This window comes from Micropterus salmoides, unplaced genomic scaffold (assembly GCF_014851395.1).
Source record: "Micropterus salmoides isolate LMB-PRFRI ecotype aquatic unplaced genomic scaffold, ASM1485139v1 Ms_hic_scaffold_17, whole genome shotgun sequence".
NCBI classification, from domain to species: domain Eukaryota; kingdom Metazoa; phylum Chordata; class Actinopteri; order Centrarchiformes; family Centrarchidae; genus Micropterus; species Micropterus salmoides.
The window spans coordinates 23,123,013-23,141,662 of record NW_024040817.1 but is presented as its reverse complement, the minus strand read 5'-3'; the positions used below and the strand labels follow the sequence as shown (position 1 = coordinate 23,141,662).

The 18,650-nt window shown below is 45.2% G+C and overlaps 1 protein-coding gene across 1 annotated transcript; it reads left to right on the top strand.

Annotated features, from left to right (window-relative positions):
• Positions 1 to 417: 417 nt before the first annotated feature.
• LOC119906854 (zinc finger BED domain-containing protein 4-like) lies at positions 418 to 2,145 on the top strand. The gene is made up of 3 exons (XM_038724287.1): positions 418 to 427; positions 1,161 to 1,479; positions 1,695 to 2,145. Exons 1-3 carry the CDS (start codon positions 418 to 420, stop codon positions 2,143 to 2,145), a joined length of 780 nt encoding a protein of 259 aa, XP_038580215.1.
• Positions 2,146 to 18,650: the final 16,505 nt, after the last annotated feature.

Below are 18,650 nucleotides of genomic sequence, written 5' to 3'. Positions count from 1 at the left end.
TCATACATAAAGCTGGCTTGATGTGATTCAACAGTTAATAATCTAGACAACTAACTAATTAACAATTATAGGCAGTTTAAAGTTTAACACCTTCATGGCCATAAAAGATGTTTTCCAGTTAGGATTTCAATCACACCACAGCACTGAGACTGCTCTTTTTTAGGTCTTGAATGATATCCACATAAACACAGGCAGCGGCATAATTTGATCTTGGTATTAGATCTCTGTGCTGCATTCAAAACTAAATATGGAGAAGCAGCATTCTCTTTTTATTAGGGCTGTCAAAAATAGCGCGTTAACAACGTTAATTCGTTGTTTGTCGTTAATTACGTCAATTTTTTTAACGCATTTCACGCATGCGCAGTGTGACAAATTATTCAGGTCAGGAAAGTGGTTGGGACGGGAACTAGAGGCGAGATGGAGCAAGGTGAGCAAAGTGGGCCTATTGACGGATTCAAATATAAAAAGAATGATGATGGTACAGTTAACAAGTACACGGTTATTTGCATTGTTTGTAACAAGGAGTTTTAATTTCACCGGAGCTGTTCAAGCTTGAGGTACCATGTCAACGCCAAACATGCGTTTGCTGGGTCGTCAGGTTCAGCAAGTGGTTCGCGCCAGACCACGCTGAATTTTCGCGGGCCATTAACAAAATCAACCTCAGATAATTTGACCAACAAAATAGCAAAATGGATTGCAAAGGATTGTAGACCCGTTAGTATTGTAGAAGACTCAGGTTTCATTGATGTTTTGCAAGTGGCGTCTCAAGACTCATCCTATAGGCCACCGTCAAGAGCCACAGTTATGACGAAAATCCACGAGCTCTATCAAAACGAAAAAGGAAAGAGGTCTTGGCTCAAGTAAATCATATCGCCCTGACAGGAGACCATTGGACATCAGTGAATAACAACAATTACCTCGGAGTAACTGCACATTTCATCAGTGACACGTGGGAACTGAAGTCTTTTGCGCTGACTATATTAAAAACTGAGGAGCGTCATTTTGCGGAGGCTTGTAAAGAACAGTTCCTGTCTGTTGCACGTAAGTGGCACATCGAGGGCAAGACGACAACAATTGGGACTGACAGTGCACGCAACATGGTTGCCGCAATTCGACTAACACGCTATGAACACATGAACTGTGTTGCTCACATGGTGCAGAGAAGTGTCACGGTCTTGCTGAGAGCGGCTTTGTAAATGCTTTGGCCAAGGCTCGCAAAGTTGTCGGTCATTTTAAGCACAGCCCAGCAAATGCTGCGGAGCTTCAAGCACAACAAGTTAGCCTGGGAAAGAAGCAAGAGCCATTGATCCAGGATGTTCCAACACGTTGGAATTCGACGCTGGAAATGTTCAAGCGCGTGAGCAGAAATAAAGAGGCTGTCATCGCAGCCCTGGACAATCAGGATCACAAACTCGTTTTGCCGACCGCAGCAGAGTGGGATAAACTGCAGAGGCTGGAGACACTTCTAGAGCCATGCAGGTAAATCAGTCTGTAACTTATCAAATAACATTGCTTTGATTATTTTCTGGAATGAATTAAACCAAGTCAAATATCAATAACTTGTATGTAAATAATAATAATGATAATAATAATGATAATAATAATAATGATAATAATAATAATAATACTATGTTGATAACCACTGTTCTAATAATAGACTGTCTCTGTGTGCATGTGTGTGTTTGTGTGTGTAGGTATGTAACTGAGCTCCTGGGTGGAGAGGCCTATGTCTCCTGTTCTGTGGTACTACCTTCTCTCTGCCACTTGCGTCTCAAGATGGAAGCCTGTGATGAGGACCCTGCATATGTGGTGAGATTCAAGACCAAGTTCAAGGAAGACCTAGCATCCCGTCAAGAACAGCTCAACAATGCATGGCTCCAGATTGCTACAGTTTTGGATCCTCGTTTCAAAGACTTGAAATGCCTGCCCAAGACAGACAGGGAAGCGGTGTGGACCACACTTGAACGGATGCTGCAACAAGAATCACCCAGAAAGTCTTCAAAGACACATGATGATGGGCCACCCAGGAAGAAAATCAGCCTTCTGCAAATGGGCTCAGATTCAGAATCAGAAGATGAAGAGGTCCAACCTGCCATACAGAGGTACAGAGCAGAGCCCACCATTAAATTGGAGGACGGCCCCTGAGGTGGTGGGAATCTCATTCAGGAGCCCATGAGAAGCTGGCCTCACTAGCTCACAAATATCTAGCGACTCCTGCAACCACTGTTCCCTGTGAACGACTTTTCTCAGTTGCAGGTCACATTGTGAACAAGAAAAGATCAGCTTTACTTTCAGAAAATGTGAACAAATTAGTTTGCCTCAGCAACTGGCTGAAAGATGATGAAGCTCAGTAGATTTGAAAGGTGATGTTCAAACAAAAAGACCAGTTTCAGTGCAACATGTTATAGTAGTTAGAAACTGGATTTTTGAGCAACTGGATTAAAGAATGGACGAAAAGGTAAAAGATTGTTCTTTGGTTTGATTTAAAAGTTTTATTGAAAATGTTTTTTTTCCACATAAAAACGCAACAGATGACTCAAATTGTGCAAAAATATGGTAGGTCACTGTTATGATTTGACTACATTTATTGCTTTATGTTCAATTGAATGCTGTAAATTGTACATCCTGGTTAAGAGGAATGCCAAAGAAGAAGCGATGGGACATTACAAAAACAAATATTATGGTTTGTAGTATGTTTCAGCTTGATTTAAACCACCATTATTTGGCTGTGTTAATAAACAGACATAATATGAAAATTATGTATCTGTGTCTTTTTATTTATCTTTTGGTATGCATTTCAGAAAAAAAAAATGGTTAGGATTCAGGTGTAATTGCAAATAGTGATTAATCCTGATTAATCCACTGAAAATTCTGATTAATTTGATTAAAAATTTTAATCATTTGACAGCCCTACTTTTTATTCATCACAAAAACTGAAATCTGAACAAACTCCTAACTCTCAGATCTTTTAAAAGAGTTTTAAAATTCAAAACTATTAAATTTGGGATTAATAATCCATATCTTCAATTCATATCACTGTGGCTGGACTATACTTTTTATATTTATTATTGTTTGAACTGATTTTTATTTTAGCTTACTTATTTACTTGTATTTATTTTGCTCTTGAAATCCTTGTGTGTCTTATTATATTGTCATTTTATATTGCCTTTTGTTTCTTTTCTATCTTGTCTCAATGCCTTTTTTGTTTTATGTGCAGTACTTTGAATTACCTTGTTGGTGAAAGGTGCATTACAAATAGACCGTACTTGTCTTGACTTCATAATCAAACTGAATTTCCATTTTCTTGTATTTCACTATTCAATCTGGCATTGTTAGCTGATTTCTGTTTTTGACGGGGAATGTATTTTTTAGTTTTGCACATACTAATAAATAGTGAGTGACATCTATTCCACTGGTGTCTTTTTCATATTTTCACCATTTCCATAAATTTGAGACAGGATATGCCTGATTTTTGCAATATACAGAGGTTTGTTTTATGTGGAAGTTAATGGACATATCCTGATCATAGATAACTCCAAGATTCCTAACGGTAGTGATGGAGGCCAGGGCAATGCCACCCAGAGTAACTATATCTTTCGATAATTTATGTCAGAGGTGTTTGGGGCACAATAGTCCAATAACTTCAGTTCGGTCTGAACTTAACTTTAGAAAACTGCAGGTCATCTAGGTGTTTACATCCTTAAAGAGGTCATATTATATTAATTTTCAGGTTCAAAATCAAAAAAAGTGTTGAATACTTCGTTTTAGCTATGGAGTGATGCATCTTACCTCAAGACAAGATCTTTGTTGGGAGTTGCACATGCGTGGTTCCCAGTTAAGGACTACTAGCCAATCAGAAGAATCAGAATCAGTTTTATTCGCCAGTTATGTATACACAGATGAGGAATCTGACTGGTTTGTGCATTGCTCACAATATGCTTACTCATACAATAATAATACAATAACACAATAATAAAATCAGACACAGGCTACAGTATAGAGAACACAAATATACACACCATAAACAGAAACAAAAAACAATATAATATAGACATATTGACAAATAGTGCAGTGAGCAGAGTGCAAAGGATGCAAGTGTAAAATTATTATTATCATTAATTGTGTACAGTCCCCTCCAAAAGTATCGGAATGGTAAGGCAAATTCCTTTGTTTTTGTTGTTCACTGAAGACATTTGGGTCAAAAGATGAGTATAAGACTAGAGTTCAGAATTTCAGCTCTCATTTCGTGGTATTCACATCTAGATGTGTTAAACAACTCAGGACATACCACCCTTTGTTTGAACCCACCCATTTTTCAAGTGAGCAAAACTATTGGAACATGTGACTGTCAGATGTTTCTTGTTGCCCAGGTGTTGCCTTTTAGGTTGATTGTCCAAACATTAAATAGCTCTACATGACTTGTCTAAGTTTTCATCCTTGGTTCAAACCTATAAAGACTGCATTTCCTGTTAAAGACGATAAACCAACATGAAGACCAGAGAGCTGTCTATGGGAGAAAAGCAAGCCATAGTCAAGTTGAGAAAAGAAAGAAAATCAACCAGAGCCATTGGACAAATATTGGGCATAGCAAGCACAATTATTTGGAATGTCCTGAAAAAGAAAGAAACTACTGGTGTACTGAGCAACAGACATCGAACAGGTCGGCCAAGGAAAACAACAGTAGCTGATGACAGAATCGTGAGAGCTGTGAAGAAAACCCCAAAACATCAGTAAGTGAAATCACCAACGACCTCCACAGTGCAGGGGTGAAGGTATCACAATCCACTGTAAGAAGACTCAGAGAGCAGAAATATAGAGGCCACACCACAAGAGGCAAACTACTCAGCAGTAAGAATCGGAAGGCCAGATTGAAATTTGCACAGAGATGAGCTGCAAAAGCTCTGGAACACAATTTTATGGACTGATGAGACCAAGATTAATCTCTACCAAATTGATGGAAAGCCCAAAGTGTGGATAAAGAAAGGAACTGCTTTTGATCTGAAGCATACAAGCTCATCTGTGAAGCATGGTGGAGGTAATGTCATGGCTTGGGCATGCATGGCTGCTTCTGGAACAGGCTCATTAATATTTATTGATGATGTAACTGATGATCGTAGCAGGGTTCTTGCACCATTTGAAAATTCAAATTTAATGCTTTTTAAGACCTCAACAAATATATATTTAAGATTTCAAATTTTGAAACAATTTCTTTGATAGAAAAGAGATGCGCGTTTGATCTCTTAATGAACAACACAATTCCATATTTGGCAGTTTACTCTCTGCATATTCTGAATCGGGGAACATAGAGGCTGTTTACACCTGGCATTAAAATGTATTTTGGGTGATCAGATTGTGATCGGGTAGCACTTGACCACATGGATGCAAATGCGTTGTCTATCCACGTACAACAACTACTTGGGTGGAAATATGTACCAGTCACAGTCTTCTGCAAATAAAATAATGTTAATTATCGTGATATAATCTTCCTCTATAACAATATACAGATGTTCAATAAATATTTGATTTAATTCATTTGAATCGAAAACGAATTAGCACTTTCTTTTCTATTAAGATATTTATTGTGTTGAGGAAAGGGGACTGAAAAAAGATTTTACTTTATTTTTCTCATGCATATTTGTTTGTCATGCAGCTTTGTGAAGTGACATCAAGTGTTTGTCATGTTGTTGACATGAAAAGTTTAAAAGCACAATTAACCATCTGGTTTCTTCAGGAGCAAAAAGTCTGCCTTTAAACTTATAATGTACTATTTTTGTCCATATCGCCGAGCCATTACTCATACACTGCTGTGTTAAACTCAATATAAACTACTAAAATAACAGAAAAGATAAACTTACACATTATAAAGAAATGTAGCAAGACGATGCCGGACCAAACTTAAGTTTCACTTTCCGGCTGAGCTAATACACAGGCGCGGCGCTAAAGAGAGGTAAATAATCCATGGAGGAAAACAAATCACGGTGAAAGACATACTTTAGAAAGTTATTTTAACCTGTAGTTGTAGACAATTTTTGGACCTGCGCAAATGAGAGGAGGACGTGATGTAGGCTACAGTTTGAGCTAGACAGAACGATCGGATCTTTAACTTGCGTCTCCCAATCTTGCAGCCACGACTGACAATATGACAGGCAGCCAGACGTCAACGTCTGCAGCTAACGTAAATGTAACATGAGTTATATTAATGGCGGGGTCTCACATTGTCAATTATTAAAAGAAAACCATACAAATACACGCTAATTAGGATTTTAGGCGACTGTGCATGATAATTTTCCCACCAGCATTAAACGCACCATCGGCAAATTTAATACCTACAGCAAATTTACGGTAAATTTAAGACCTTAATTTCCCTGATTTCAATTTAAGACCTTTTAAGACATTTTAAGGAGCAGCGGGAACCCTGGGTAGTAGCAGAATTAATTCAGAAGTGTACAGAAACCAATTTCCGGAGAAATGCATTGAAACTAATCAGGAGGAAGTTCATCATGCAGCAGGACAATGACCCAAAGCACACTGCCAACAAAACAAAGGACTTCATCAGGGGAAAAAAGTAAAAGTTTTAGACTAGTCAAGTCAGTCACCTGACCATAACCCAATAGAGCATGCATTTCACCTCCTTAAGAGGAGACTGAAAGGAGAAACACCACGAAACAAACAAGAACTGAAAGAAGCTGCGGTAAAAGCCTAGAATAGCATCACAAATGAAGTTTGGTGATGTCGATGGGTCGCAGGCTTGAGGCAGTTCTATCTCACACAGGCTCCGCCCTCTACTAGACTCTATAGGTACTACCTCCTCCAATCACCCTCACGCACTTGCCCACTGAAATTCTATCAGCACGTAGCCGACTAATAGGACGTCACTACCAATACGTGCACGATGTATAAATAGCAGTGTCCTTACTACCTCAGCATCCTTTTTTCATCAGCAAACGGCAAACTGCTCACTGAATTCACCACCTCCACGGATGGAGTCGCCACTTCTAGAATATGTTTGCACCCGGGAGAGGTGACCCATGTCCTGCCTGGACGAGTCCGGCCCCCAACCCACCCTCCCCACGGCTGCTCTCCCTGTCAGAACTGAGTGAGAGGGTGGGTGAGGCCCGGGTGTCCACTTCGCTAGCCTGACCGCCAAGTCCGCGCAGCCATAATGGTCCGCTTCCACGACTTGACAGCCGACTCGCACGGGCGGGTTGCTAGCTCACCGCCGGTGAAAGCGTGTTACTTAAACAGACACGCCGCCCTGCTGACATCTTTCGCCGAGCAGTCACAGCGCAGCTAGGCTAGTTCGCTAGAGACAGCCAAAGTCCCGTCTCTCTTGGTATAGCGGGACGAAAGAGATCGCTCGCTGCTTCATTTGGTTTTGTTTGCTTCACAAGCAGCTCGTAGACCCTGTTGCAGCAGGCGAGGCTGTCTACCCTGCCGCTGCTTCACATGGAAGCTGTGACCTTGACGATGACGTCAACACCGTTTGACGTGTCAACCACAGTCACAGCGGTTGTGGTGCATTCATGGCCCGGCTGGCCTTTTCCAACTCCAGCCGTGGTGTCTTTGAACGCACCACGGCCGAGTTGGCCCATGTTGCGTTCAAGGACACCACAGCCTTTTCAATTGCAGCCCTTGGAAAAAGTCTTAATTAAGTATATATATATATATATATATATATATATATATATATATATATATATATATATAGGTGACAGAGGGACAGAGGCTGATGCACACCACCAGACCTCCTCCCTCCGTCGCCTGGCAGCCGAATGAAGGGCTGCTGCCATGACGATGACACAATGCAGCAATGCGTGTCCCCGTGCGCTCACGACAATGTCCACGGGTTCCTAAAACACACAACCACATTGTCAACATATGCTCAACTGAACCAGCGCAGCGTTCAGCTGACTAGCTGCGACGGCACGAGCCGAGCTAACGCCAATATAGGTCAGATATAGCCGGAGAGAGACAACCAGACAACACGTCTCTTCCAGCGGTGCGGCCCATGGCACTTTATCACAGTGAACAGTGGCTCATTCTCCCAGAAGCCGCTCGCTGCAGTGGAGAGGAGGATGCCCTGTCCTGACTCGGCTTCACTCGGCAGCTGTGTTGATATTGACAGCTCCACTGACGACGCGCTCACGGTGACACTGTTGCACGGTGAGCCGTCATTGGAGCAGCGAGCTGTGGTGCGTTCAAAGACACCAAGGAGCAACAGGCCCTGGTGCGTTCAAGGACACTATAGCCCGTTCGACGTCGCCGCCCCTTGGGCTAAACTTCCATTTATGGAAAGTTTGGCGGTGGAGAGTGCCGAAGATGCATTGTTCACGTGTACACATTTTCATGCAGAATGGTGATGCCGCTGCATGCTGACAAGCTGGGTGGAAAGCATTCTGAGACGAGGCTACTCTCTTCAGTTCTGCTGCATACCACCAGTTTTCCTGGACATGATGGAAGCCAGTCGATCTTCTCAAGAGGAAATGGACTTCCTGGCTGCCGAGATCCAGCTACTTCTGCTGAAGCAGGCTGTCTGTGCATGACATGCACAGAGGTCTTGCTCCATGTACTTTTTGGTCCCCAAAAAGACGAGAGGCTTCTGAGCCATTCTGGATCTCTGGCACCTGAACCAGCATAATGGACAAGAGGGTGTTTCCACATGCTGATCAAGAAACTGCTGGAGCCAGTGCAGCCCGGCAACTGGTTCACTGCCATCGACCTGAAAGACGCCTATTTCATGTCGAGGTGACACAGTAACAGGGAATTTCTACACTTCTCCTTTCAGGGGGTAGCTTACAAATACAATAGGCTCCCCATCAACTACTCACTAACCCCCCTACACACTCAGCAGATGCATCGCACTGCAATCGTTGCGCGAGAAGGGTATGAGGGTTCCTTTCTACTCATGACCCCATGGTCACAGAGAGATTGAAGCCTTGAGTGATCTCCACACAGCGCAGTTGATTTTGCACCTCAACAGCCTTGGGTTGCAATCAATTGGGAAGAGAGCTCCCTCCAGCCGCTGCAGCGAGCGGAGTATCTGGGGATTGTGCTCAACGGCAACACTCCAAGAGCGTATCTCTTGAGACAGGCACATCGCTTGGTGGTCCACAGGCTGCAGCAGGGGACAGCCTGCATCTTAAACTCATGAGGCAAAGGTGATGCATGGTGACCCCCCCCCCCCCTTTCAACTCTAGTGCGGGAGGACCTGCGGTTCTGGGGGTCTCTCACTGTCTGGCAGTGCGGGTGCTGTTCGGCAGGGTGTCTTCATGTGTGTCAGTCTTCATAGATGAGTCTCTCAATGGACGGGGAGGGATCTGCCCTGACGAGGGCATGTGGTTGTCGGGGCTTTGGCCGGCATGTGGCCGACCGGGTTGGTGTGGCGGACAGTCATCGGGCCTGTGTGAGATAGAATGAAGGTTACGATATGGTAACCCTAGTTCTATAAGCAAAGGCGGAGCGCTCTACCGATGAGCCCTGCCACTCTGACACCGTCTGCTGAAGAGGCAGTCGGATGCTGAGGCAGTAGGGACACTATTTATATGTCACGCACATATCGTAGCGACGTCCTGTTGGTCGGCTACGTGCACAATAAAATTTCAGTGGGCAAGTGCGTGCGTGTGATTGGAGGAGGTAGTACCCATAGAGTCCAGTAGAGGGCTCCACCTGTGCTTAAAGAACTAGGGTTACCATATCGTATCCTTAGTTACTGCAAACAAGGGTTATGCCACCAAATATTAAATGTTATTTACTTTAAGATTATTTGTTCCATTACTTTTGCTCACCTAAGATTGCTGTGGTCTAATACAAACGGTGATATGTCCTAAGTTGTTTAACACATCTAGATGTGAATACCAGGAAGTAAAATCTGAAATTCTGAACTCTTGTCTCATACTCATCTTTTGATCTTAAACCCAAATATCTTAAATGAACAACAAAAACAAAGGAATTTGCCTTACTGTTCCAATACTTTTGGAGGGGACTGTACGTCAGAGGTGGATGTGATATGCAGGTAAACATACACATGAATGCATGCATGTACACAGTGCGATGGAACACAGTGCATAGGATGCTGGAATACATAAGTATTTTGTGTTATGAACTTGAGGTAGGTAGTCTTGAGGTAGACACTGTGAATCAGAGATCAGCTATTCATCAGAGTGATGGCTTGTGGGAAGAAACTGTTCTTGAGTCTGTTGGTTTTGCCATACAGTGCTCTGTAGCGGCAACAGAGGGGAGAAGTTGGAACAGGTTGTGTCTGGGGTTCGATGGATCTGCTGTGATTTTTCCTGCCCTTTTCCCTACTCTGGAAATGTATAAGTCCTGAATGGAGGGCAGGTTAGCACCGATGATCTTTTCTGCAGTCCTGACAGTCCGTTGTAGCCTGCTCCTGTCCTTTTTGGTGGTAGGATGATGGTGTTGAACAGCGAGCTGAGGTCCACAAACAGGATCCTTGCATATGTCCCTGGAGAGTCGAGGTGTTGCAGGATGTAATGCAGTCCCAAGTTGACTGCATCATCCACTGACCTGTTAGCCCTGTAGGCAAACTGCAGGTGTCCAACAAGGGGCCTGTAATGTCATTAAGGTGGGCCAACAACAGTCTTTCAAAGGACTTCATGACTACAGATGTCAGGGCGACAGGCCTGTAGTCATTTAATCCAGGTACGGAGGTTTTTTTGGGGACCGATGATGATTGTGGAGTCCGAGTTAGTTCTGTTGAGGAGCAGCAGTTCATCCATTTTATTGGCCAGAGAGCAGACCTTTGCCAGGTGAATAGAAGGGAGCGCAGTGCAAAAACCTCGCTGTCTCAGTTTAACCGGTGTGCCAGCACGTTTTCCCCTTCAGCGTCTCCTGAGGATCCCATACAGAGTAGCTGCTTCTCCAACTAATAACTCCAAGAAAGTTTTTATTTAAGGGCTCTTCTCTGGTAAATGTTACCACAGAGGGACGGCAGAAAACAGAAAAAGCACTACAGAGCATAATCCAGAGGCTGCCATCATCCGCGGCGCCATGGGCTCCCATTTTCTTCAGCACAGAGCTGTCTAAAGAGCAGAAGATTTTCAGCCGGGAAACAAGAAGAACAATGTCTTCCAGCAAGCTGGCCAGAACAGAGCGGGACGCCGCTACAGTCGGACGTGTGTGCGGTGTATGCCACACGTGCTTCATCATGTTGGGTGATCTCCGTCCCCGCTGCGAGGCATGCCTCGGACCTAAGCACGCCGGCCGGTCGCTGACTCTCGGTTTGCACTGCTGGTTCTGCGCCCTTCTCTCCCCAAAGAGCGGTAGTGCCGGGCAGATAGCTTTGTCGTTCAGGATGAGGCGGTGTGGCAGTCCACCCACTCTCTGGACGAATCTCTCGATCTGCTGTTGCCAGAAGAGCGGGAGTTGGATGGCGCTACTCTTCCCATTCACGGGTCTCCCAGCGGCTCCTCTCTTTCCCTGTTCCGACCTCCGATGACGCCGGTCTCAACGTTGGCTACGTTGCAGTGGCGACCTGAAGGATGTGTATTTTCACTTTCCCGTTATCCCAGCACACAGGAAGTTCCTGTGCTTCTCTTTCTGGGGCGTCCAGTATCAGTACAACCACCTGCCGTTCGGTTACTCTCTGGCCCCATGCACCTTCTTCAAGTGCATCGAGACAGCCTTGGAGCCACTGCAGCGGTTGGCGTAAGAGTCCTGTTTTTCCTGGACGGCCTGCTGATGCTGGCACGGTCCTGGGACGAGGCGTTGGTGCAGACGGCCAAGCTTGTTGCACACCTGTCTCGCCTGGGTTTTCACGGTGAACTGGGAAAAAAGCGCTCCCTTTTTCCTCCCACACACTCACCTACCTGGGTGTGGTGCTGGATTCCTCCCTCCTGAGAAAGTGGCTCTCCCAGGAGCTTTGGACACTCTGACAGAGCTGCTCCACCATGTGGCTCCGGCAAGGGTGGTGAGGGCGCTTTCGGTCATGAGGCTCGTGGGCCTCATGTCAGTGGCTCACGTGGTGGTCCCCCTGGGCCTCCTGCACATGAGAAGGCTACAGCAGTGGTTCATCAGCCTGCATGTGATCCAGTGAGACAGAACCTGGATGCTGTTCCTCTGTCTGTGGATTTGGATCTAGCCTACTGGCGGGACCCCCTCTCTCTGTCAGTCAGGGTCCCCCTGGGCAGGGCCACGTCCCATATCTCGGCCTTCACAGATGCCTTTCTGATGGGCTGGAGTGGGAACTGCCTCTTTCAGGTGGTGGGCGGTCTGTGGCAGGCCCTCATGCCTAATCTGATAGCCCAGATCTGGCTCAGGTTAGGTGTGGCACAGGTGGATCTGTTTGCTAACCGAGAGAAGAGCTATTCTTGTCCGCTGCCAGGGGTGCTTTCGTCCCTCCAGCTGCTCACGGACAGAGGTCTGGTTCACTGGCTGTGCGAGGCTATCTCACAGGCCTATGTGTCAGCCAGTGTATCTCCCCCGGACGGCATCAAGGCGCACTCCACGAGACGTGTCTCCTCCGCTGTGGCATTGCACAGTGGAATGTCGGTGGAAGACAAGGTGGCCTCCTGGTTTTCCCTGTGCTCTTGCGTCTTTTTCTTCCTGTGGGATGTCTCCCGATTCTCGCTGACTCACTTAGTACTGAGCGTTCTGTGAGTTCTCTGAGTGATTGTCCTCTACAAGTGCGTGGTGCATGCGTGTTTCTTCTGGGTCTTTCAAGGGAGCTGCTTGCAAATCTTTTCTGACCTTCACATCTTTCTGCACTCTTTCCTCACATCTGTGTGGTTCTGCCACGCCATGTTGATGCCTTCATGTGTAAATGTTATGTTGGGTGCTGTTAAAATCTTCAGCCTAATTTACCTGAGTGACGTCATGGTGAATGCTGTTGAACTAACAAATGCAACAATGCTGTGTGTTGTGAGTACTGTCACTGGATGACCCATCACTATGTGTGCTGTTTTCTGCAAAATTTTTGCCACTCCTGCTGCATGTCTTGTGCACGGAGGATGTCTGTCTTCAGTTGGATCTAGAGTTATGCTGGCATACATCAGCACCTGTCTACTTGATTTTTCAGAAACATCCAAAGAAAATGGTAACTGGTAGTCCGGTATTGCCAGAGCAGCAGTACTGGTTAGGGCCTGTTTCAAAGCAATAAAATTGGCTTCGGCTTCAGTGGTCCAATTCAATCGGGCAGAGAGATTTCTCATGCCTTGCTCATTAACCAGGGCCCTAAGTTAATTCGCCATATGATGCCACAAACTGCCTGCTGTACCCTGTCAAGCCTAGGAAAGACAACATGTCTTTCACAATGAGGGGTTTGGGATGGTGCAAAATAGATGACAGGTGTGAGGGTGACATCCCTGTACCTTGTCTGGAAATAATTCTTCCCAGAAATGAAACTTGTTGTCTACAACACTGCAGCTTGGATCTGAAGACTTTAAAAACACAAGCGAAGAGCCTAGAGAGCACGGAATGAGTCGCAGTCAGGCAGGAATCAGAGTCTGGAGCAGCCAATAATGTCATCTACATACTGTATCAAAATTACTCCGCCAGGGAGCTCAAGATCTGATAGCTGCTGTTTCAAAATCTGGTTAAATAGACCAGGAGAAAGTATGAAACCCTGTGGCACTTGAGTGTAACGAAACTGAGTACCCTGGAAGGTAAAAGAGAAAATATCTCTAAGGTGGTCAACCAGTGGCAGACAGAAGAATGCATTGGCCAAGTCCATACATGTAAACCACTGGTGTTGTGGTGACAGAACAGACATTGCAGTATATGGATTAGGCACAGGTACTGTTGGAGTGGAAACAATTGCATTAATCCTACATAAATCATGAGCCATGCGATATTTGCCAGTGTTCTGCTTCTCTACTGGCAAGATAGGTGTGTTCCACTGTGACTGAGATTCCTCCAACAACCCTGCTGCTAACAGTCCCTCAATAGTGTCTGCTATTCCCTCCTCAGCTTGTTGCTTATATGGATACTGCTTCTGCCAGATAGGAGTGCAATGCGAGAGGTCAAAGGTCACAGGTTGCACATAAATACAGTGCCCTACGTCTGTAGGGCCTGCTGACCATAATGCAGATGAGAGCGAATTTAACATCGCCTCTGCGTCTTGATGGTCTGTTCTTTCCCTACCATGGAACCTCTCAATTGTCTGTGTTCCAAAGTAACCTGATCTGTAGTGGCCTTAACAATTTTGTAAGCCTTTTCAGATGAAGAATAAAAAACATAGGGTAACTGGGTGAAAACCCAGTCAGATATCGACTCCAAGCGCTTACACATAGGGCCCAAATCCTTAGCCTGATGGTGTGAACTTATAGCTAAAGTGATATGGGGTACAGCTTCACCCTGCAATTTATACCATGTCATCTGTTCCTCAGTGAGTTCAACAACCGCAGCCATGCCTTCTTTTCCCACCAGGATACAACTAGAATTAATATCCCACTTTAGGTCAATGAATTCATTGAAAAATGCCTGTAGATAGATTTCATCCCCGTCCTTATCATAGAAAAGGGTCACATGGAGGGGGTCCAAAGGAGGGGAGTAGGGGTGTAGCTTCAGGATCCAGGGTCGCCAGTCTCGATACAGGTGCTGTATTCCTCCAGCACATGCAGGATCAGTTGTCAGTAGGCCCCAATATATGTCGGCCCATATTCCTGGAGCTGTGGGAGACACATCTGCTGACAGCAACATCTGAGAAGTTGATTGCATTATAGAGATCCAGCAGTTCACAGTATAACCATTAGGAAAAGTCACCACCAGCCCTTGAGGTCCACACAAAATGGATGCACCACATTTGATAAGCACATCTCTTCCCATCAGATTTGCTGGGCATAAGGGAGAGGAAATATATGAGTGCATAAAAGTCTGATCTGCAACCCTGGTAGGTAGAGGTCTGGTGAATGGCAGGTTTTCAGGTTTTCCCGAGAATCCAACTAATTCCACTCTTGAGGACGACAGCTGTGATTTAGGCACATCACAGTTGATGGTGGAATAGCGTGCCCCTGAGTCCACAATAAATGGCAGTTCATCGTCATTTACCCTCATGTACAGGTAGGGTATATGCCAGACCTACCGGCTGTGGGGTTCTCAGGCCCCATCAGTACTGTTCACCGTGCTCAGTCCAATCCACTTGAGGGTACTGGCCCTGGGGAGCTGCTGCTGCATATGGCGCCTGATGCTGAGGTGGTGGACCTTGAAAACGTGGCCCATATCCTCCTCTAGGGGGAGCTATCTGACCCCTTTGTCCTGGCATTGCCCCATATGGACATGTGTTCCTCCAGTGATTCCTCTGCGACCCCTTCCCCGACCCCTGATGCCTCCATATTGCCCCCCGGGTCCCACACGATAAGGAGGGTGAGTCGGGATTTGGTCAGGAGTGGGTGCACCACTGATGGGTGCTGCTGTTGAACCATCTGACTTGCAGACTTTCTGCCTTCTTTCTTTGCCTTATTTACCTTTTTTCTAGCTTCCTCCATTTGTAACTTTAACAGCTGTACCTGAGCAGAATCTAAGTCACCTTTTTGTTGAGCTTGCTTATCTCTGTATCTTTTCAAGTGATGTGTAAGGTGTTTTTCCCACTGTTCAGTGGAACACACAGGCATATCTGGATTTCCTTCCATGGCTTCTTTTACCTGCTGTGGGATCCCTGTCATTACTGCTTTTCTAAACAGCGTAGTCTGCAATTCACTGGAGTCTTGATGTGCTCCTGCAGTATCTCGCCACTCCTCCTTACATCTGCTCAGAAAGGTTGACACTGATTCTTCTGGTTTTATGGAAAGCGTTAGAGTATGCATTGCTCCCACTGGAGCAGGAAATTTCCCTCGCATAGCTCGGCCATCAGTGGCACAATGGCCAAATGATTGAGAGTCTGGTAACTTGCCTGTATGCGACATTCTCAATTTGATCCACTTCCCACATCGTCGCCTGTCTCCCCATTATTTCGACTCCAACAAGTGGTGGTCCGTGGCTGCAAGAGAGGCTCGGACGGGGCTGCCTCTCCTCCGCACATCGGCCTCTCCAACCGCTATGCAGCCCTGTCTGACGACACTCCGGTCCATCCAGCGGATGCACCTGCGGCTTCGAGTCTCCCTGATACGGATCCCTTTCGGCAGATAGTGCCTACCGACACTGTTGCATCTCCTCCACCGGCTACATCTCCCGCACTGGCAGCAAACGGTGATCAGCTGGGCCGCCGGTCTGCCGCTAGGCCTGATCGGCGGCCGTCATCCTCCGCTTCCCGATGTAGGATCCTGAAGGAGGCTGTGCTCAGACGCTCCGGAGGCCATCTCTACCCTGCACCGTCGGGTAGCCCTTCTATCAGGTCTGTTACTGCTACTCCAACACAACACTCGGCAGCTCACACACTCCATCCTCAGTCCGTACGCAGTGTTGAAGCAGATTGTGCTCGAACATGCTCTGGAACCCCATAACCGGCATCTCCTCGTCCCCTTTTCTCCCCAACCACACTAATAATTGGTGACTCCATAACCAGAAACATCCGTTTCTTTAACGCTACCACTCACTGCTTCCCCGGTGCCACCACGGCTGACATTTTACAAAAACTCCAGGACCTAATGCCATCGCTCCCGTCCTCCATCACAAGGGTGAAAATCAGATTTTAACCGTCTTTTTAACTTTTTAAAGCAGTGTGGAAAGTCCGTTTTTATCTTTTTATAATTTTTATGGTCCCACAGTTGGTCGCGGTGCTGGCCGCTTCAGTAGAGTCCTTGGCCTCCACGACTGGCTCCAGTGCGCCTGAAGGGCTCACGGTGTGTTTTATGTGGATAATTTTAATATTTTCTGGCAAAGAATGTCTCTTTTTAAGACAGACAGACTTCACCCAAACAAACGGGGCTCAGAAATGTTAGCTGCTCACATACAGCATGTGGTGCGGTCCACACATGACTTACGTGAATGACTAATCATTCATGCAGCACACCTGGACACACCACTGGTCACTGAACAGATCTCTGCCTCACTGCCACTAAGAACTGTCTCCACCTGCTGGCATGTAAAGCCATCTGCTCCCAGCGCTGTTCCAAAGACTTCTATTCCTGTCATCATCACGCATAGACCAGTAAACCGAAATGTGCACATCCCACACAGAAATATTAGTAATCTCTTAAGGATTAGGACAACTGCACCAACTCAAGCACCCAAAACAAACTAATTTAAAATGGCTCTCTTCAATGTGAGATCACTGTGAAGTAAGACTTTTATCTTAAATGATTTTATCTTGTCTGCAAATCTAGATTTTATGTTTTTAACTGAATCCTGGTTGCAAATGAATGACTATAGCCAGCTAGCTGAACTGTGTCCGCCTCAATATGATTGTTTTAGTCAACCGAGGGTCAGTGGTCGTGGTGGTGGGCTAGTGATCGTGTATAGGAAAAATTTAAAATGTCATCAAGTACGCTGTGATGAATTTAACTCCATTTAAGTTCTCACTCTTAAAGTTGTTATCATATTTGTTATAATTTATCACCCTCCAAAACCGCCTGGAGGATTTTTATCAGAACTTCCTGACTTTTTATCTTCTCTGGTTTTAAATTACGACAGAGTTGTTCTTTGTGGCGATTTTAATATTCATGTTGATGACCCCACCAATGTTAATGCAACTGACTTTTTAAATATGGCCACTTCTTTTAACTTCAAACAACATGTGAAAGGGCAAACACATAACCGTGGTCATACACTGGACTTGGTTTTTACCCTGGGTGTTAGAGTTACCTCTGTGGAATTAGTGGACATGACCATATCTGACCACAAATGTATTGTTTTTAGCTAAGATTCGCCTGTTACTCATGCCGCCTCACCAAGCTCTGTGTCTTCTCGCATCTTTAATGAACAAAGTGTTTCAAAGTTTTGCACATTCTTTCAGAGCCAAAGCCAACACCTGTCTGATTCCAACACCAACAATCTGGTTGATCACTTCAATCTGCTTGTCGTCACTAAATATTACTGCTCCTCTAAAGGTTACGGCCTACGTCTAAAGCTAGACAGCATTCGCAGCCTAAAAAGGGAATGCAGGAAAGCAGACCGCAGATGAAAAAAATCCAGTCTCCAAGTCCATTACCTCAGTCTGAAGGATTTATTAATTAACTACAATAACATGGTTAAGGATGCGGGAACACACTATTTTCCGAACTCATTACTACACATAAACACAATCCCAGGTTTCTGTTTAAGACTGTGGATCAGCTGGTAAACCCAACCCCTCCTTGTGCCTCAGCTGGAAGTAATGATGATTGTTTTTATATTATTTTACCAATAAAGTGGTGTCAGTCAGAGCCTCTATTACCCCCACGGCCTCTTACTCAGAGGTCCCTCACCAGCAACAAGACAGTTTTAACCAGTTTTATCCCATCGACTTGTCTGAGCTTTTAAAAACAGTATCACAAATGAGAGTGTCCTCCAGCCCACTTAATGTAATACCTACAAAGTTTTTACTGAAAGTAAAGTAAAGTCTGTTGGGCCCCATTTGATCTCTGTTTTTAACAGCTCCCTATCTACTGGTTGTGTCCCTGATTATTTTAAAACGGCTTGCGTGAACCCACTTTTAAAGAAACCTGGTTTAGATCCCTCCCTCCATCAAAATTTTAGACCAATTTCAAAACTGCCTTTTATTGCAAAGATTCTAGAAAGATTTGTGTCCAAACAGCTGCTCACTGTACTGGAAAATA